General features: G+C 37.4%; 1 protein-coding gene across 2 annotated transcripts in view; it reads right to left on the bottom strand.

Annotated features, from left to right (window-relative positions):
• Positions 1-1384: 1384 nt before the first annotated feature.
• CCDC18 (coiled-coil domain containing 18) overlaps positions 1385-20873 on the bottom strand; it is a 113436-nt gene continuing 93947 nt past the window's right edge. Inside the window, exons 28-29 of one of the 2 annotated variants that reach the window (XM_073896287.1) lie at positions 9967-10434; positions 1385-9287 (exon numbers count right to left, since the gene is read on the bottom strand). In XM_073896287.1, the coding sequence (XP_073752388.1) occupies positions 9282-9287; positions 9967-10434 (474 nt within the window). In that variant the 3' untranslated portion in view covers positions 1385-9281. The remainder of the gene's footprint in view (positions 9288-9966; positions 10435-20873) is intronic. The other variant, XM_025872214.2, reaches the window with a different exon arrangement.

A 20873-nucleotide genomic window follows, 5' to 3' on the forward strand; every position in this document is an offset into this window, starting at 1 on the left:
TACTCTCCTACTACCGTCTCTGTAAACTCTCCCTCAGTAAACTATTTTACATCTATATCATATGGTACTATGGTGCTGTGTTGCATGACCTCCTTGGAAGATATTTCCTCATAGTTGTTCCTCTATTTGTTCCTCATTACAAATATAATACTACTAGTAAAGAGTTTACAAACCTGCCTTGCACAGAGTAAGCATTATGTAAAGGTTAGTTATTTGTTTTTAAAAGGAGAATCAGGAAAGACTAGCAGTGTTCTAGAGTCAAATCAAGAGATAACAAAGGAGAGCTGGTAAACAATGTCAAATGCTACAAAAAACTCAAACAATGAAAATAGGACACTGGGTGTGGCAACAGAGTGGTAGAAGTCAGATTGTATTAGGTTAAGGATTGGGTTAGAAGTAGAGTAAAACAGCGAATATAGAATGGTTTTTCTAAGAAATTTGGTGGCAAAAAAAAAAGTACAAAGGTTAGTGCTTTTTTGCTTGCAAGTGACAGAAATCCAATTTGAAGGAGCTTTATAAAAGGGCTTACTATAAGAATATTGTGATGTCTCAGAAGGCAAGGTCAATAATGTGGCTGAGTCTCAAAAGCATGTGGAACCAGGATCTTCAGCTATTCTTTTTCTTGTTCTTCTCTGTAGGTTTGTTTCATTTTCTCTCCTCCTTTCTCCAGACTAGTTGCATTGCTGCTTTGGCCAACACGGCACAAAAGACAGCTATCAAGAGCTCTGGAGTCCTGCATTTTAGAGTCCAAGCATGCAAAAAGATAGTGGAGTGTGTTTGCAGTTTGAGTTTCAAAATTCCTAAGACAAGACTCTGGCCCTTAAACTAAGTGTCTAACCCTGGGTGAATCAGCAGTAGCCAGGGATGATAGAGGTGAATGGACTGGAGCATAACATGACTATTCCTATTGCAAATATATATGAAATGCAATACGATGTGGAAAAAGTTCAAACTAAGTGTGCACTATAAGGATACACAGAGTATTTTCTTGAGGAGTAGGTATTATAAAGATGGGGTTTTAGTTTTTGTTGTTTAGGCTAGGGAAGGGATGTGAACATATTTTTATGAATGGGAGAAATCAAAGGGATAGGATTAACGATAAAGGACAAGACGTGGGACATTTAATAGAGTAAAATCCTAGACTCAAAGGGAAAGAATGGAATTTAGTGCACAAGTATAAACACTGGCCTTTTAGAGAAATAGGCCTTTCTAAGGTAGGAAGAAAATATGAATGCATGCTGGCATAGGCAGGTCTAGAAAGATGAAGGAAATTGAGGGAGATTGGACCTGAAGATCTATGAAGTATGTGGCTAAGTTATCTCTTGAAAGTATGGGAGATGTAGTAAAGGGGGTAGTTAAAAAGAATAACAAATATTAACATTCCTATCAAGAGGAAGAGGTTAAAGTTTGTCAAAATTAAGAGTCCAGCTCAGACTGGAAACTAAATTAATGAAGATGTCAGAAGTACAATGTGACTAAGTGATGTTCACTAGTCCGTGAACAAGAGCTCATAAAGCAGATGGTAGAAAGTCAGGGGAAAGGGAAAAAAGGGTGCTGGCCAAGAAGACTGAATCAGTAATTCAACTCTTAGAGTCAAGTCACTAGTGAGTAGCAGTAAAAAAGATAAACTTTATTCCACTCCTGATAAATAATTACACATTCTGAATTAGTGTTATTCAAATGGTACTGTCAACATTAATGGCTTTACTGTTTACATATTAGAAAAAATTAACTCCTAAGGACACATTTATATATACTTTAAATATTTGGTCTAAAGAAACAAATTTGAACTCTTGAGAGATTTTTAAATTTGAAGGTTTAAATATGTCACCTTAATTCTGCTGCATTTTTATTCTGCCATAAAGTTAGCCATGTACAAATGGGGCCACTAGCCCAAAGTCCATCTCCTGATACTTAGAACAAATCAGTTTCTTTGGAACACACACTTCTGTCATTATGTTAAATAATTCCACCTGTAAAACAGGAATAATAATAATAGTATATACCTCACAAAATAGATTATGTGAGGGGTGCCCGGGTGGCTTAGTCTGTTAAGCATCTGCCTTTGACTCAGGTCATGATTTCAGGTCCTGGGGTTGAGACCCGCATCAGGCTCGCTGCTCAGTGGGGAGTCTGCTTCTCCCTTTCCCTCTGCCACTCCCCCTGTCTCATGCTCGCTCTTTCTCCCCTCTCAAATAAAATTAAAAAAAAATAGGTTATGTGAATTTAGTGAGTTAATATAAAGAGCTTAGAATAGTGACTGATAAATGGTAAACACTCAACAAAAGCAGCCCTTATTAGTACAGTTGTGAACCTGTGGCAGAATGACTTCTAAATTCATATTACTCATTTTAAAAGTAATTACTAGAACAGTAAGCAAATAATGTTATTCTAATTGAAAATATAAATTAGTCAACGTATTTATTATGCATTTTAACAGTGATTTTTTATATAAAAAACAAAGACAAAGCAGCAAGTTTAAACCAAAAATGAGTAATGAATTAACTTTCACAACTTTTTTTAAATATACTGAAATAAAAATTTATTCAAAAGCAATAAAATAACAGCTTCTATGAATTATGAGCTACATGTAATAAACACTGTACCAAAAATCTCATTTTTCATCATATCAACATCTTCATTTAATTACAAATTTTCTCCCTGGAATAATGCAAAAAAAAATTAGCTTTTGAAATATCCTTATATTAATTTAGCATTAATGTCCACTATAATAATCAGGAGTATAACTTAAAGTAAGAGTGGGAAATATTTACTCAATTAAGAAATATGAATCAGAAAAAGTCAATAATGGACCGCATGGAATAAAAAAAGTAATTCTGGTTGGGGGCATTGGGAGGGAGTGCAAAGTTAAACTAAATTGATATAAAAAACAAAAACAGAAGACAATATAAATACTTAGACACTGGTGTCACACTATAGTTTGAGGGCACAGTAAGATAGATGAAGGGCTACCTGAAAATAGTGAAAAAGAAGAGAAATAAGAGCAGGAAAGGGAAATGACAAGAGAGAAATGTTTGCACAAAGAAACAGCACAACATAAGTAGAAAAATATATGAAAAAGGCCCAGGAGATTTTTTTTTTTTTTTTTTTTTTTAAGAGGGAGAAAAAGCAGGGGGAGAGGGAGAGAGAGAATGAGAATCTCGAGCAGGCTCCACGCCCAATACAGAGCCTGACACGGGACCTGATCTCACAACCGTGAAATCATGACCTGAGCTAAAATCAAGAGTTGGACGTTCAACTCACGGAGCCGCCCAGCGCCCCAGGCCCAGGAGGTTCTAAAAATACAGGTCAAATACTCTTGTTATACCCTGGTCTTTACTCGCCAGGGATTTGAAGATGTTACCATGTCCTTAGATATTACCTGTAGTCTTGCTTCACCTTTTTTCTTTCCATCTCTGTTTTCCCTATAGCCTACTTTCTCAATTCTTATTTTTCATCTTATTGCATGGCATATGGACCACATTTGTAAACTCTTTTTCCTTTTTGGAAATAAGATGGATATAAACAATACTTCTTATAACTTCCTAATAAACTGTGAATTAGCTAATTAGTATTTGCGGCACAGTATTACACCGTTCAAATCTGAAACAGGAGTTTTTAACTTGCTGTTTCTGAACTCCTTTGATAATGTGTTCAAAATTTTGTGCATATGTAATTTTTTGTGACTTTTGAAGCTTTTGTCAGCGGCTTTATTGTGAATGGAACTGGCAACATACTTAACTGTTAGGAAAATTGTTATTTGGGCTACAACACAAGTAAAAGAGCTAACAGTTATTAAGCACTTCTCACACAGTAATTTCTAGGTTTTCTTCTGCTGTATCAGTGGACTTTAAAACTGCAAATTTTGGGGGCGCCTGGATGGCTCAGTCGGTTAAGCGTCTGCCCTTGGCTCAGGTCATGATCTCAGGGTCCTGGGATGAAGCCCCGCATCAGGCTCCCTGCTCGGCGGGGAGTCTGCTTCTCCCTCTGCAACCCCCCCATTCTCTTTCTCAGATAAAATCTTAAAAAAAAACAAAACTGTACACTCTGGAGCAGGGCTGGATTAAGGCCAACTAATGCTCTCAACACGGCCCAACAATGATGCCTCATCACCCATCCACTGCTTAAAATAGAGAGCTTAAGGGTTCTTTGCACAAATCAGTGTATGACTTCAATGCCAGCTGGTTTTGCTCTCTACGGAAGTGAAACACACCATAAATCAGAAACAAATTTAGTATCTTGAGGACACCTTCAAATCAAACCTGAGTCATTCACAGATTACAATCTGTCACTGTACTAATCAAGTTTATCCTATATAAAGTTTTTTTTTTTAAGATTTTATTTATTTGTCAGAGAGAAAGAGAGCGAGCTGCAAGCAGAGGGAGAAGCAGGCTCCTGGCTGAGGAAGGAGCCTGATATGGGACTCGATCCCAGGACCCTGGGATCATGACCTGAGCCGAAGGCAGATACTTAACTGAGCCACCCAGCCATCCCGAAATGAGTTCTATTTACCAGAAATAGACTGTTGCATATCTAGGACTCTAGGGCCACTGGAATAGAGCAGATGTTCTCAAAGAAAGCAGTACTCCCCTCCTGGGGATGATTCTGAAAATTGGTGATAGTTCTTTTTGGTTGTTACTATGATGGGGAGATCCTGTTGCTGGCATATAACTGAGAGGGACAAAAGATGCCAGATATATTTGCAGGGCCATTTCACCCAACAAAACTATCTGCCTGGCAATCCTACTAGACTTCCCTAGTCCTTTTATATTTTCTCATTTTCCAAGATAACTATTTCATATACCTTTCCCGTTCTTAATCCTCTAGTACCTTACCCTGCCATAGCTCATAACTTTACTAAGAAAACCTTCACTAAGAAAATAAAGGCAATCAATAAAGAAATTGCTCCCTTCTCACCAAATCTACTCCATGTGTTTCTGTACCCATATATTGTACTTTCTTTCTCTCTACAATAGATGAACTGTCTCTTCTTTTACCCAAGGCCAATTCCACTTCTCTGCTGGATTCTGTTTCAGCCTATCTTAGGAACTTTATTTCTTCTACTCTCTGTTTTGAATTATCAGTTTCCCTGTATGCCACTAATCAAATGCTGTTTTATCTCTTATTCTAAAAAACAAACTCTCCCTTGACATTTCATCTCCCTCATTTCTTTACATCAAAAGAGTTGCCTGTTTTTGGTGTTTCCTTTTCTTCTATTCTCTGCTGATCACGCTCTAACCAGGCTTTATCCTATTACCCTGAAGCCATTCTCATAAATGTCACCAATAGCTTGCATGATACCAAATACATCAATTATTAATCCTCACTTTATTTAGCAACATTTAATCTCTCTTTTCTGAAACATGTGATATATTATGTTTTCCTTATTTTTTCTCTCACTGTTTAAATCTTACAGTTAGCTTTATTGGAGCCTCAACTTCTTGCATGCTAAAAATAATTTAGCCTAACTACTAAATTAGGCTTAATTTGGGGGCTGCTTTTTTCTACCTCCACTAATTCCCTGGACTTAATCCAGCATTATGGCTTTAGCAATGATCTATATGCTGATACCTAAATTTATAACTTCAGCCTCACTAACCCAGTCATTCGCTTGTCATCCTCACTTGGACATCTAATAGAAATCTCAAATTTAATATATCTAAAGTCAATCTTTTGAACTCTCCAAGCTTCCAAATCTGTTCATCTCCTAGTATTCCCCAACTGAGTAAAAGCCCAGCTACTCTTGCCAAAATCTTTGGAGTCTTCCTTGACTACTTCACTCAAGACCTACATTAAATCCTGTTGGCTCTATCTTCAAAATATATCCAGAAGTGGAACTATTCTCAACACTTTCACCTCTATCCTCCTGCCTACCCCAAATCATCTCTTGCCTGGATTATTACAAGTAGCCTCCTGGATAGTCTCTGCTCTTATTCCTTTGTCATTCTTTCTTCCTAAAACAGCCAGAGTGATCCTTTAAAAACATAAATCAGATAAATGTCATTTCCCTAAGCAGAACCTTCCAAAGCCTTCCCATCACACTTCAAATAAAATCCAAAGTTCTTATAGGAGTTACAACACTGCTAGAGAACCCCCAGCCCTAGCATCATCTCTTATCTCCTACTCCTTTCCCTCTTGTTTATACCAAACCATCAGTACCCCTCCTAGTTGTTTTTTGTACATACCAGGCAGGCTACCACCCCAGGACTTTAGTACCTGTTGTTCCCTTTCCTCCAGTGCTCTTCCTTCAGCTATTGGGACAGCTTGCTTCCTTACTTCCTACAAAACTCTGATCAAATGTCACTTTCTTGAGACACCTTCTCTGACCACCCTATCTAAAACAGTACCCCCATCACACTGCATGCTCTTACACATTTCCACCTTGCATTAGAGCATATGTCTATTTATTTGTTTACTGATGGTCTCCCAACTAAAATGTAAGCTCTGTTCGGACAGGGTCCTAGTCATTTTTGTTTATTTCTATAATTCCAGTGCCTGGTATATAGTAGATGCTCAATAAATAATGAAATGGCTGAATAAATGATAAAAACTAAACACTGTAGTTTTAAAGCCTAGATGAAAACTAATTTTATCAGGCATTATATACAATCTTATCAGGCATTATACACAATTGCCTAGTTTACTGTTCCATCTGACTTGCTATACACTTGAAATTTCATTTGAAAATTTTATTTAATAAGAATATTAGTTTTTTGCTTATAAGTAGTAAATTAAGCTCTTTTCAATGTGGAGAAATATAAAGAAGGTCTATCAGTCTTTGTCTTGGATCCAATCTAAAAATGCTTTTTAAATTTTTTAGGCCACCAATGCTATTTTGAAAATTAAACAAATGAACATTTGAAAAACTGGTTTCTCTGGAAGGGATTCGTTATTTCTATATGCAAATTATAGATTAAATGCTTATAAAAAACGTTGAGCGGCACCTGGATGGCTCAGTTGGTTAAGTGTCTGCCTTTGGCTCAGGTCATGATCTCAGAGACCTGATCTCAGGTCATGATCTCAGAGGATCAAGTTCCTCATCAGGCTCCCTGCGCGTCAGGGAGTCTGCTTGTCCCTCTGCCTCTGCCCCTACCCCCACAGCTCCTGCACATAGGTTCTCTCTTTGTCTCTCTCACTCTTCTCTCAAATAAAATCTTTTTAAAAAATGTTGAGTGTCTGTAAGGTATGTGTAATAGGGACAGAACTGCTTATTCAGTATGATATGCTCAAGGAATAATGGAAATAGATAAATCATGTAAATGGGATACTCTGCACTGTGGAAGTCTACAAAACAAAGGTCACCTTAATTTTTTACTAGAATGGTTTCCAGGAAGTCTAGAAACACAACTAATTTTGGAGCTCCAAAAACGTTTTCCAATTAAGCTGACCCCTGCATAACATGGGTTGACCTTTGAATAACACAGGTTTGAACTGCACAGGTCTACTTATATGCTAATTTTTTTCAATAAATATATTGGAAATTTTTTTGGAGATTTGCAACAATTTGAAAAAACTCACAGAAGGCCCTCACAGCCTAGAAATACCGAAAAATTAAGAAAAAGGTATGTCATGTGCATAAAATATACACAAATCTATTATAAAAAGTTAAGATTTATCAAAATTTATACACATTGTATATGGCGCCATCTGCAGTTGAAATGTAAACAAATGTAAAGATGGAGGATTAACTGCATAAAATTAAATATAGTACTATTGTAATAATCTTGTAGCCACCACCTGTTGTTTTGGGGTGAGCTCAAGTATTGTATTGCTTAAAACACTGTGTGACGTTAATCATCTCCACATGAGTAGTTCGTCTCTCCAGTAAATTATGTATTGCCATAAAAAAGTGACCTCTTGCAGTTCTCACATATTTTTCTGGTGTTTAGTGCAATACCATAAACTTCTGAAAAACATCAAGGGACCCATACAAAGTGCTGCTAGTAATGTTGGAAGTGCTCCCAAGAAGCAGAGTAATGACATTACAAGAAAGAATTGAATTGCTTGGTATGTACTGTAGATTGAGGTGTGCAGCTGTGGATGCCCACCATTTCAAGACAAGTGAACCCAGTGTAAGGACCACTGTAAAAAAAGAAAAGGAAATTTGTGAAGCCATCACCGCAGTTAGGCTAGCAGGTATGAACACCTTGAACTTTTTATCTTGTGTTGAAAATGCAACTTTTATGTAAGTGTAAGAAAGGCATGCCTATAGACTCTAATACAATTCAAGAAAAAGCAAAATCATTGTATGACAATTTAGAGCAAAGGAAAGGTAAAAGGTCCAAAGCTGGAGAATTTAATGCCAACAAAGGATGGCTTGATAATTTTAGAAATAGGTTTGGCCTAAAAAATGTCAAGGTAACCAAGAAGCAGCAGACAGTTCAGGGACGCCATTAAGAAAATCACTGAGGAGAAAGGATTATATGCCTGGACAGGTTTTTAATACAGACAAAAATGTCCTATTCTGGACAAAAATGCCCCAAAGGACATTTATTTTTACGACATGGACCCTTCTATGATATGGGCACTGAACCTAAAGCAAATGGTGGAAGAAGAATTGGTACCGTATAAAAACATTTTTAAAGAAATGCAAAAGCAAAAAAAAAAAAAAATCACACAGGGAAATTGTGATGTATTTTCCTAAAATTATACCAAATGTACCTGCCTCTCCTGTCTCCCCTTCCACCTCCTCCAGCCTTTCTGCCTCTGCCACCCTTCAGACAGCAAGACCAACCCCTCCTCTTTCTCAGCCTACTCAGTGAGAAGACAAGGATGAAGACCTTTATGACAATCCACTTCCACTTAACAAATCATCATGCCGTACAGTTAATAAACTTATCTTTTGAGTGTTTTCATGTGAAAATCTAGTAATGTATGACAAGAACTGGATGAGACATTTATGTGTCACCATCATCACCTAAGTACTGATCATATAGAACATCATGTGCAAGATCTGTATGGAAGTGGACAGACTATCCAAACATGGGTGTAGGTAATATTTAATATAAACTCCATAATGTGTTAGTTTTCTTTGCTTTCAAAGAATAACATCACCATACAGTGTGTCCTTCTCTCTAGTAAATGAAGAAGGTGCACAGCAGCCCATCATCACAGGTAAGTGGTTTTTAAAAAAATATAACACTGTTTCCAATACTGTATTATGAATATGACTAGAATATTATTTGCCATAAAAATTTTATAATGATTCATTCATTAGCGTATAGGCTAAGCTACCATAAAGCATTCATCTTGCTACTGCTTCCTTTTCGATGCATGAATTATTATACCTGTAAATAAATAGGAATTTTTCACATTATCTTTTCATTTTTGATATCTGGTGTTAGTTATGCATATAACATATACAGTGTTTTGTGTAAGACAATATTGATGTAGGTAGACAGACAATTCATCTTGTAAATAGATGATATAGACTGACAGTATCAATAAAATTGTACTGTAAATGTATTTTCTCTTATGATTTTCTTAACATTTTCTTTTCTCTAGTTTATTGTGAGAATACAGTCTATAGTATATATAACATACAAAATATGTGTTGACTGCTTAGCTTATCAGTAAGGCTTCCAGTCAACAGGCTATTACTAGTTAAGTTTTGGGAAAGTCAAAAGTTATACATGGATTTTTAGCTGCACTGGGGTGGGGGAGGGAGGTGGGGTCAGTGCCCCTAACCCCTGCATTATTCAAGGGTCAACTTTATTCTAGAGTTCAAACTGCTTTCCTAATATAAGGCAGACTTAGTTCTTTAATCAAATGTATAGGCTATTTTAATCAAAGTTAATTTTCAAAGCTAAATTCTCAACCCTACTTACAATGGATTTTTTTGAACTTTCAATATTTGCATATCACTTAATGGCATACTTCATTTAAATATATGGATTTCTCTACAAATAGTGAAATGATATTCTTTGGGGACAAATTATTATAACTTCAAGTGTATGACATACATACCTGAGGTAAACCAGCACCTGTTTGCATAGAAGACTTTTTTAACAGTCTCACTTCTTTGTTTATATATCTTAGCATTCCACTGAGAGTACTGAAGTCATTACTCTCAGAACTATCATCTTCTGGGTCATATGTAAGAGGTTTAAATGAGTCTGACTGGCTATAAGTCAGATCCTTCTGGCTTTCTTCTAATGTTGAAGGCTGTTCTAACTGCATTTTTTTTAAGTCCTGTAGTAATTCTTCAGAAAGATCTTCACCACTACGTGTCTTGACACTAAGGTCACTGGCACTAATAGAGCGACGTAGCTTTCTACACTTGAAAAAGGCTGTGTGAGAATGTTTAGCAAATTTTGGATCTTGAATGTCAGGCATAATTTCTGTTGCAGATGTAAGCAGGGCTGGTAGAAACTTGATGTCTTCTGTCCTTTCACGCCCAGAAATTTTGGCTTGTAATCTGGTTAATTCTGATTCCTGTAGAAAAATAGGCACATTGTAGGTGTTCAGTACATTTTTGTTAAATGAATAAGTTACTTAGATGTCTTCCAAGAGTCCATGATTTTCTAAGTCAACCTTCTGCCCAGAACACAAATTCCTTTTAAAACATCCCATGAGACTTCAAGCTCTGTTTAAATCCTTCATTTTGGGACAGTTACATATGTTCACTGGAAATATGTTAAAACTATGCTAAGGAATCCCATGAAAACTAGATTTACCTTACACCAATGTTTTTCTTTTTCAGTGCTAATGATAGCACTTTCTAGTAATTTATATTTAAGACTGAAATCTTACATCTGAAAATTTCTTTTCAAAGTATAATGGTACACTGTATTTTGCTAATCAAACGTATATGTACATACAAAAAACTACTCCCTTCAGAATTTCTAATAGGAAATAAATTTATATTAACTATTATGCTTCACATGTCCTCTTTACAAGAAAGCTTCATTACACCAGAAATTTTTCAAAGAAAAACCTTTCAAAAAGTGATTAAGGATTGACTTGTTTAATATTTAACTTTTCATTCCTACTATTTTTCCATGTCCTTCATATGGGTCCTCTGACCCAACTTTGGGATCATAAGAATGAGACTGCATATACTGAAAAGCCATAAAGTCTAAAAAAAAATGAAGAGAAGACATAAGTTAAATAATGTGTAGTAGTCTTCTGTTCAAATACATTTTCCGTTTCTTATAGGTATCCATAAAATATATATTTCTAGATCAGGCACTTTTAATCCAATAGTAACTATTCTTTCAAAAATACTGTGCTTACTAAAACTGTCATAACCACAGAATACATTACAAAATGAAAGTTTAACATCCTTATTTCACTTCTTTGATATCTACTACTTTATCTAAATGTTATTTACAAGCTGCTAGAGTGCCAGCTTATGTAGTAAATCTTGTATTTACATTCTGATAATCACAATTAATAAAGTAGCTATAGAGTTAACACACACAGGGTTATGTGCAGTTGAAATATTTTTTAACTCTAGCCACAGAGTTATCTAGCCATAAGTGAGAATTGTGGTATCTTAGATAAATAAGAGTCCATGTAACTTTCAGTTTAACACTTAGCTTTTATAATGAAATGTAGTATACTGAATATGTTAAACAGAATTCAACTTTTTCTTAAGACTTGAAGAATTTCACTGTTGTGGTCACTATTATAATAGTGTGCCATAATATAGTAATGCCTTTAGGGCTCTCAGCAAATGGTCTAAGCTTTGCCCTTGCTCTGGTTAACCTCAAATAACAGGGTATTTGTGAGGGTACTAAAGGAAGTGAGCTGGAAAATCAGTTGCCTCAAACACTGTTCTTTCTTCTCCCTCACTTGTGTTTCTGTTCTCTGTCATTTACTGCTGCTGTCAATGGAATTGCTGTCCATCATTTACAGCTACTTCTAATTGTTATAGTTATGCCAACTTCTGCTCTTCTGTTAGCTTTCTTTTTTTTCTTCTATCCTCCTTAACTCTTCTTCAGTCTAGACTTTAGAGCCAGTTAGTATTGACTTTGAGAATTACTGTCAAAAACTTCTGAATAATTAAGTGCAATCCAATTCTATTTATTTCATTAGTAATAATGAACAAATGAGCAGAGAGAACTATAACAAGGATTACACAATGCAGAATCTTTACAATTTTAGTCAATTTTTCACAATGAGGTTATATAATTTTATATAAATGTTGTAATTCTCCAGAACACTAGGTATTTTTATGTCTCTAAAAAAGCATACAGTGTTCAATCTAATTTTAGATTATGTCCAGGGGCGCCTGGCTGGCTCAGACAGTGTAGCACATGATTCTTGATGTCAGGGTTGCGAGGTCGAGCCCCCATGTTGAGTGGAGAGATTACTTAAAAATAAAATCTTAAAAAAAAGATTCTGTATATTCAGCTTTCCTTACTGTGAATAACAGGTATATTATAAAAGGAATTTGAGTGCTCAGCTTAGTAACTAGAAATATTTCTAAAATACTATTTGAATTTTTTTGCTTTTTAATAACTTCCATTTTGTAATAAAATCATTTATTGCTTCATAGCTATCAGTGAACTTTTTTGTAAGGTCTTAGCTAGCAATGTTAATCTCATACCTATTGGTAGTTTTGAACTAATATTAAAACTTCTTATCTCTATGCATCAGTACTGATATTAATTCCAAATTCTTCATTAAACTGCCATAATCAATAGGGGTGAATCAGTAGCAATGGGCTATTTGAAAATTGATGTACAGTAAATTTTTTAAAATATAAAGGAACTTTGTTTAATGAAAAATGCTCCTACTTGTAGGTATATTAAGTGTGGAACCCTCTAAAGTAAACATAATTAAGTCTGTATTTGAATAAGTTCAGAGATGACAGAGGTGATTCCTCCCATGACACACTGAATCTACAGCTACACATGGAGCAATTCCCTTTCAAAGAAGCTCGTTGAGCAACACCTACACATTGGGTTAATAAGAAAATACCTACAAAACGGCCATTCAGTGGGAGGAAACACTTGACTCCCAGCTTCTCCCTGAGGAGTGAAGGGTTTGGGCCCCATATCGAACACCCCAACTTTTAATACTGCCACTTGAGGGATGGGTGCCAAAAACCTACCTCTAGAGAGCTAAGAGGACTTGAATTCATGAGACCTACAAGACTAAACAAAAAAATCCAGTTCTTAATGGGCTCACAACAATGTGGTATGGCTATCTCCCCAGGGATCAGCACAGAAGGAGCTGGCAAAAAGAGTCCATCTCTCTGTCTTTCCCTGAAAGAGTCTTAGTTGTAGACTTTAAAAGCTTCTGCCTGAGGGTCAATTTTCTAATTTCGCACATGTCTAGGAGATTGTGATCCTCCAGAGCACCAGGGAAACTAGCAGACACCTCCTCCACCTTTTCCCTCAAGCCTGCTTCAAATTTCCAGTATCTTCTTGGAAGGAACTTGTACATGTCTGGCACTCAAGCTTTTGAAGCTGCTGCCCATGGGACAGGCCTCCGGACTACATGACTCTATAGCCAACAGGATCTGCATTCCTGTGTCCAAAAGGACTGTGGCAAAGCAGTTCTTAGTAGGCAGAGCAGCACACCCTCGTGGCTATACATGTAAGTCCAGCACTGCGGGACCGGAGAATAAAGCCCATCTCTCAGTTTCTCCCTGTAAGGACCTCAATTACACTTTCCTAGCTGTTACCTGAGGGTCTAGCTTTTAGTCAGCCTACACCTAGGTGCTGACTGAGATCCTCCTCTTTGGAATACTGACAAATCTTGTGACACCCTCAACTACGGGGAGCCACCTAGAACAAAGAAGGCTGCTTGGACAATCACAAAGGTTTGAAAAACAACAAGGAATTCAGAACAGGATGATCAATAAGGCATATATCCTATACAAGACCACTCTGTCAAGACTGGGAAAGGTGGCTGAGGAAAATGAAGATACAGGGGAATATGTTCCATGCAAAAGAATAAGCTGAAACCCTAAAAACAGAAATTAATGAGACAAAGACAGTGTGATTTACCTGACAAAGAATTCAACATAACAGTTATAAAGATGCTCACCAAAGTTAGGAGAACAATGCATGAACAAAGTGAGAATTTCAACAAAGAGACAGAAAATATAAGAAAGTACCAAAGAGAAATCACAGAGTGAAAATACAATAACTAAACTGGAAAATTCAACAAAGAGGTTCAACAGCAGACTAGATCAAAGAGAAGAAAGGATCAGAGGACTCAGAGCAGAAAGAAAAAAATGAAAAAGGGTGAAACTAGCCTAAGGGACTAATGGGACACCATCAAGAGGACAAACATACACATTATAGGGGTCCCAGAAGGAGAAGAGAGAAAGGAGCACAAAGTTTATTTAAAGAAATAATGGCCAAAAACTTTTTTAACTTGAGAAAAGAAATAAACGTCCAGATCCAGGAAGCCCAGTGAATTCCAGATATGATGAATCCAGAGACCCAAACTGAAACACTTTATAATTAAATTGTCAAAAATCAAAGACAAAGAGAAAATCTTAAAAGCAGGAAGAGAAAAACTACTTCTTATGTATAAGGAAACCCTTATAAGACAATCAACAGAAAATTTGCAGGCAAGAAGAGAGTGGCATGATATATTAAAAGTGCTGAAAGGAAAAAAAAACAAAAAACAAATCTGCCAACCAAGAATACTCTTCCTGGCAAAGTCCTTCAGAATTAAAGGATTAAAGAGTTTTCCAGACAAGGAAAAGTTGAAGGAATTCATCTCCACTAGACTGGCCTTACACTAAATGTTAAAGGGGATTCTTCAAGCTGAAATAAAAAAAAATGCTAAATAGTAACAGGAAAACATTTGAAAGTTTCAACCTCATTGGTAAAGGTAAATATATAGTTAAATTGAGAACACTCTAATGTTCGAATTATAGTGGGGAAATCACTATAACTCTAATATAAATGGTTAAAAGACATAGAGGGGAGTTCCCAGGAAGATGAAGGAGGAGGATCCTAAGCTCACCTCATCGCACAGATACAACTCGATAACACACACATCAGTGTAATTAATCCAGAAAATGACCTAAGACTAGCAGAACAGACTCTCCACTGCTAAATGTAGAGAAGAGGCCATATAGAAGAGGGCAGGAAAGAGGGAGACGCAGTTGGGAGCCAAAAGGACTAGAGGGATTGACTGCAGGAGGGAAGGACACTGTGGGCATGGAGGAGGGAGAAGAACACACCCCATGCCAGAACTCCAGCCATGAGGACCTGCCCTGGCAAGATAAATCCCTTTAATATTTGGCTTTAAAAACCTTAGGGATCCAACTCCATGAGTTCTTACAATCAGTGGGGCTTACAACCTGGAGCTTTAAAAATCAGCAGGCTGGGCTCTGGGCAAGCTGGAAAGGTGCAGTTCCCACCGTTAAAGAGACAGAGCAACAAACAGCCCCATGGAGATACAGCTTGCTAACAGTGTGCCCTGTCCCTCTCCTCTGTCCTCCTGCAGACTCGCCCTATCCAACCTAGCCTGGGCAAGAGTTTTCAAAAGTAGATCCAAGTCCCTTGCCATAGCAGATTAGCAAATACCTTGCTAACACCGTGCACCCTACTGCTGTTTTCTCCTGCAGACCTGCCTTTGACAGGAGTCCATCCAAAGTGGTGCACAAGTTAGCTGTCTGAAAGCAGCCACGATAAGGGGTCACCACCACTCCAAAATGACTCCTGGCCCAGGAAGAGGGGAAGATAACCACACACACCAGTACAATTGTGGTCTCAGCAGTAGGGTGGGGGCAGACATCTGGTCTGCAGGCCTCGCCCACCAACAAAAGCTTCTCAGGGGGACAACACAGGGAGAACACCCTGCAAATCAGGGCTACCACAGCTCTGGCAAATGCCTGGTCTGACTGGCCAACTAACAACACAGGGACCAAATTTTGCCCACAACAGGCAAAGAGAGCCATTGCAGATGATTGGACTGAAGGCAAATGCAGCTCAGCCACAATAGTAGGGCACATATAACACACTTAAGAGACAACCCTGAAGCATAAGGTTCTGGTGAATAGGGGATATTGCAGTGCAGGGCACTACAGAATCTCTTCATTAGGCTGTAACTTTTCAAGATCAGAAGACACAGCTGACATCCCTAACAGAGACAGAGAAAGACAAAATGAGGTGGCAGAGGAATTTATCTCAAATGAAAGAACAGGACAAAATCACAGCAAGAGAGCTTAATGAAACAGAGATAATATGCCTGGTGGAGAATTTAAAGTAATAGTCGTACATAAAGATACTCAATGGACTTGAGAAAAGAGTTACATACAAGGGACCCTATAAGGCTATTAGCTGATTTTTCAGCAGAAACATTGCAGGCCAGAAGATAGTAGCATGATATATTCAAAGTACTGAAAGAAAAAAACATGCAACCAAGAAATAGAAAATTCTTATTTTTTAACTTAAATTCAATTAGCCAACATACAGTATATCATTAGTTTTTGATAAAGTGTTCAATGATTCATCAGTTGTGAATAATACCCAGTGCTCATCACATCACATGCCCTCCTTAATGCCCATCACCCAGTTACCCCATTCCCCCCCCACCTCCCTATCTGCAACCCTCAGTTTGTTTCCTGGAGTCAAGAGTCTCTCACGATTTGTCTTCCTCTCTGACTTCTTTCCATTCAGTAACAGAAAATTTGAACATGCCAACTACCAACAATCAAATTGATTCAGTAATCAAATAACTCCCAACAAACAAAAGTCCAGGACCAGATTGCTTTAAAGGTGAATTCTACCAAACATTTAAAGAAGAGTTAATACCTATTCTTCTCAAACTATTCCAAAAAATAGAAGGAAAACTTCCAAATTCATTCTATGAGGCCAGCATTACCCTGATACCAAAACCAGACAAAGACACTACAAAAAAAGAACTACAGTCCAATATCACTGAACACAGACGACTCATATGTGGAATATAAGAAACAGTGCAGAGGATCATAGGGGAAGGGAGGGAAAACTGAATGGGAAGTCATCAGGGAGAAAATCCATGAGAGACTCTTAACTATAGGAAACAAACTGAGGATTGCTGGAGGGGAAGTGGATGGGGGCTGGGTAATTGGGTGATGGGCATTAAGGAGGGCATGTGATAAGCACTGCGTGTTAAACACAACGATCAATTACTGAACTCTACATATGAAACTAATGATGTACTAGGTGTTGGCTAATTGAATTTAAATTAAAAAAAATCCTCAACAAAATATTAGCAAACTGAATCCAACAATACATTAAACATTCACCACGATCAAGTGGAATTTATTCTGGGGATGCAAGGGTGGTTTGCTATTCAACACTAGAAAGGATAAGAACCATATGATCAAGGGCGCCTGGGTGGCTCAGTCGTTAGTGTCTGCCTTCAGCTCAGGTCATGATCTCGGGGTCCTGGGATCGAGCTCTGCATCGGGCTCCCTGCTCAGTGGGAAGCCTGCTTCTCCCTCTCCCACTCCCCCTGCTTGTGTTCCCTTTCTCGCTGTGTCTCTGTCAAACAAATAAAATATTAAAAAAAAAAAAGAACCATATAATCATTTCAATAGGCTCAGAAAAAGCATTTGACAAAGTACAACATCCATTTGTGATAGAAACTCTCAACTTTTATAGGGAATATACCTCAACATAATAAAGGCCATATGTCAAAAACCTATAGCTAACATCATACTCAATGGTGAAAAACTGAGAGCTTTTCCCCTAAGACCAGGAATAAGACAAGGATGTCCACTCTCACTACTTTTATTCAACACAGTATTAGAAGTCCTAGCCATAGTCCTATGCATGTCCTAGCCATGGTAATCAGACCAGGAATAAAACACATCCAAATTAATAAGAAGTAAAATTATCACTATTTGCAGATGACATGATACTATATATAGAACCCTAAAGACTCCACCAAAAGGGCGCCTGGGTGGCTCAGTCTTTAGGCGTCTGCCTTAGGCTCAGGTCATGATCCCAGGGTCCTGCAATCGAGTCCCGCATCGGGCTCCCTGCTCTGCGGGAAGCCTGCTTCTCCCTCTCCCACTCCCCCTGCTTGTGTTCCTGCTCTCGCTATGTCTCTCTCTGTCAAATAAATAAATAAAATCTTAAAAAAAAAAAAAACTCCACCAAAAAACTACTGGAATTGATAAAGGAATTCAATAAGGTTGCAGAATACAAAAATCAATAATCAGAAATCCATTGCATTTCCATATACTACTAATGAAGTAGCAGAAAGAGAAATTAAGAAGAAGAAATTAAGAGTCCCACTGACAATTGTACCAAAAATAATAAAATACCTAGGAATAAACTTAACCAAGGAGTTAAAAGACCTATATTCTGGGGGCGCCTGGGTGGCTCAGTTGGTTAAGCGACTGCCTTCGGCTCAGGTCATGATCCTGGAGTCCTGGGATCGAGTCCCACATTGGGCTTCCTGCTCGGCGGGGAGTCTGCTTCTCCCTCTGACCCTCTTCTTTCTCTGACCCTCGTGCTTTCTATCTCTCATTCTCTCTCTCTCTCTCAAATAAATAAATAAAATCTTAAAAAAAAAGACCTATATTCTGAAAACTATAAACACTGATGAAAGGAACTGAAACTGACAGAAAGAAATGGAAAGATTCCATGCTCATGGATTGGAAGAATATTGTGGAAATGTCCATACTACCCAAAGCAATCTACAGACTTAATGCAATCCCTGTCAAAATACCAACAGCATTTTTCACTGAACTATAACAAAGAATCCTAAAGTTTGTATAGAACCATGAAAGACCCTGAATAGCCAAAGAAATCTTGAAAAAGAAGAACAAAACTGGAGGTATCATAATCCCAGATTTCAAGACGTACTACAAAGTTGTAATAATCAAGAGTATAGTACTGGCGCAAAAACAGACCCACAGATCCAGAGAACAGAACAGAGAACCCAGAAATATACCCACAATTATATGGTCAATTAATCTTTGACAAAAGAGGCAAGAATATACAATAGGAAAAAGACAGTCTCTTCAACCAATGTTGTTGGGAAAATTGGACAGCTGCATGCAAAAAAAATGACAGTGGACTACTTTCTTACACCATACACAAATATAAACTCAAAATGGCCTAAAGGCCTAAATGTGAGACCTGAAACCATAAAAATCCTAGAGCAGAGCACAGGCAGTAGTTTCTCTGACATCAGCTATAGTAACATTTTTCTAAATACGTCTTTTGAGGCATGGAAACAGAAGAAATGATAAACTATTGGGACTTCATCAAAATCAAAAGCTTCTGCACAGGTGCGTGGGTGGCTCAATCAGTGAAGCATCTGCCTTCAGCTCAGGTCATGATCCTGGGGAGTCCTGTGATGGAGCCCGTGTCCCTCTTGAAAGGGAGCCTGCTTCTCCCTCTCCCTCTGCCCTTCCCCCTGACTTGTGCTTGGTCTCTCTCTCTCTTTCTTTCACTGTCTCTCTCTCTCTCAAATAAATAAATAAAATCTAAAAAAAAAAAAAAAGCTTCTGCACAGTAAACAATCAACAAAACTAATGGAATGGGAGAAGATACTTGTAAATGACATATCTGACAAAGGGCTAGTATCCAAAACATATAAAGAACTTATACACCTCAACTCCAAAAAACCAAATAATCCAATTTAAAAATGGGTGGAGACATGAACAGACATGTCTCCAAAGAAGACATATAGAGACAGTCAACCGACAAAATGAAAGATGCTCAATGTAAATAACCATCAGGGCAATGCAAATCAAAACCACCATGAGATATCGCCTCACTCCTGTGTAAATGGCTAAAAATCAACAACACAAGAAACAAAAAGTGTTGGCAAAGATGTGGAGAAAAAGGAACCCTCTTGCTCTGCTGGTAGGAATGCAAACTGGTGCAGTCACTGTGGAAACAGTATGGAGGTTCCTCAAAAAGCTAAAAATAGAACTACCATATGACCCAGCAATTGCACTACTGGGTACTTACCCCCAAAATACAAAAACAGTAATTAAAAGGGACACATGTACCCCTATGTTTATTGCAGCATTATTTACAACAGCTAAGATATGGAAGCAGCCTGTGTCCACTGAAAGATGAATGAATAAAGATGTGGTTATACACACACACACACACACTGGAATATTATTCATCCATAAAAAAGAATGAAATCTTGCCATTTGCAATGACATGGATGGAGCTAGAGAGTATAATGCTAAGTGAATTAAGTCAAAGACAAATACCCTATATGGTTTCACTTGTGGAATTTAAGAAACCAACAAAACAAGCAAAGGAAAAAGAGAGAGAGATAAACAACAAACAGACTCTTAACTACAGAGAACACACTGATGGTTACCAGAGGGAGGTGGGTAGGAGGATGGGTAAAATAGGTGATGGGGATTAAGGAGAGCACTTGTCATGATGAGCAAAGGGTGAGGTATAGAATTGTTGAATCACTATATCGTACACTGAAAACTAATGTAACACTATATCGTACACTGAAATTAACACTGTATGTTAACTATATTGGAATTTAAAATAAAATAAACTTTAAAAATTTTAAAAAATAAAATCGATTAAAAAATATTCCATGTAAATGGAAATCGAACAAATACTGGAGTAGCTATACTTATATCAGAAAAAACAATATTCAAGCCAAAACTGTAAGAAGAGACAAAGAATGTCATTATATAATTATAAAAGGGTCAATCTAGTAAGAGTATATTACATAAATATTTATGGGTCAAAAAACATAGAAGCACCTAAATATATAAAGCAAATATTAACAGACCTGAAGGGAGAAAAAGACAGAAACATAATAGTGGCAGGGGACTTAAATACCCCATTTTCATCAGTGGCTAGATCAAGACAGAAAAATCAATAAGGAAAAACTGGACTTAAACCACACATAATATCAAATGGACTTAACAGACTTTTGCAGAACATTCCATATAGCATAAGGCCTATATA

The sequence above is a fragment of the Callorhinus ursinus genome, unplaced genomic scaffold (genome assembly GCF_003265705.2).
Source record: "Callorhinus ursinus isolate GAN/ISIS: 27379988/994484 unplaced genomic scaffold, GSC_fseal_2.0 scaffold9, whole genome shotgun sequence".
Taxonomy (NCBI): Eukaryota; Metazoa; Chordata; class Mammalia; order Carnivora; family Otariidae; genus Callorhinus; species Callorhinus ursinus.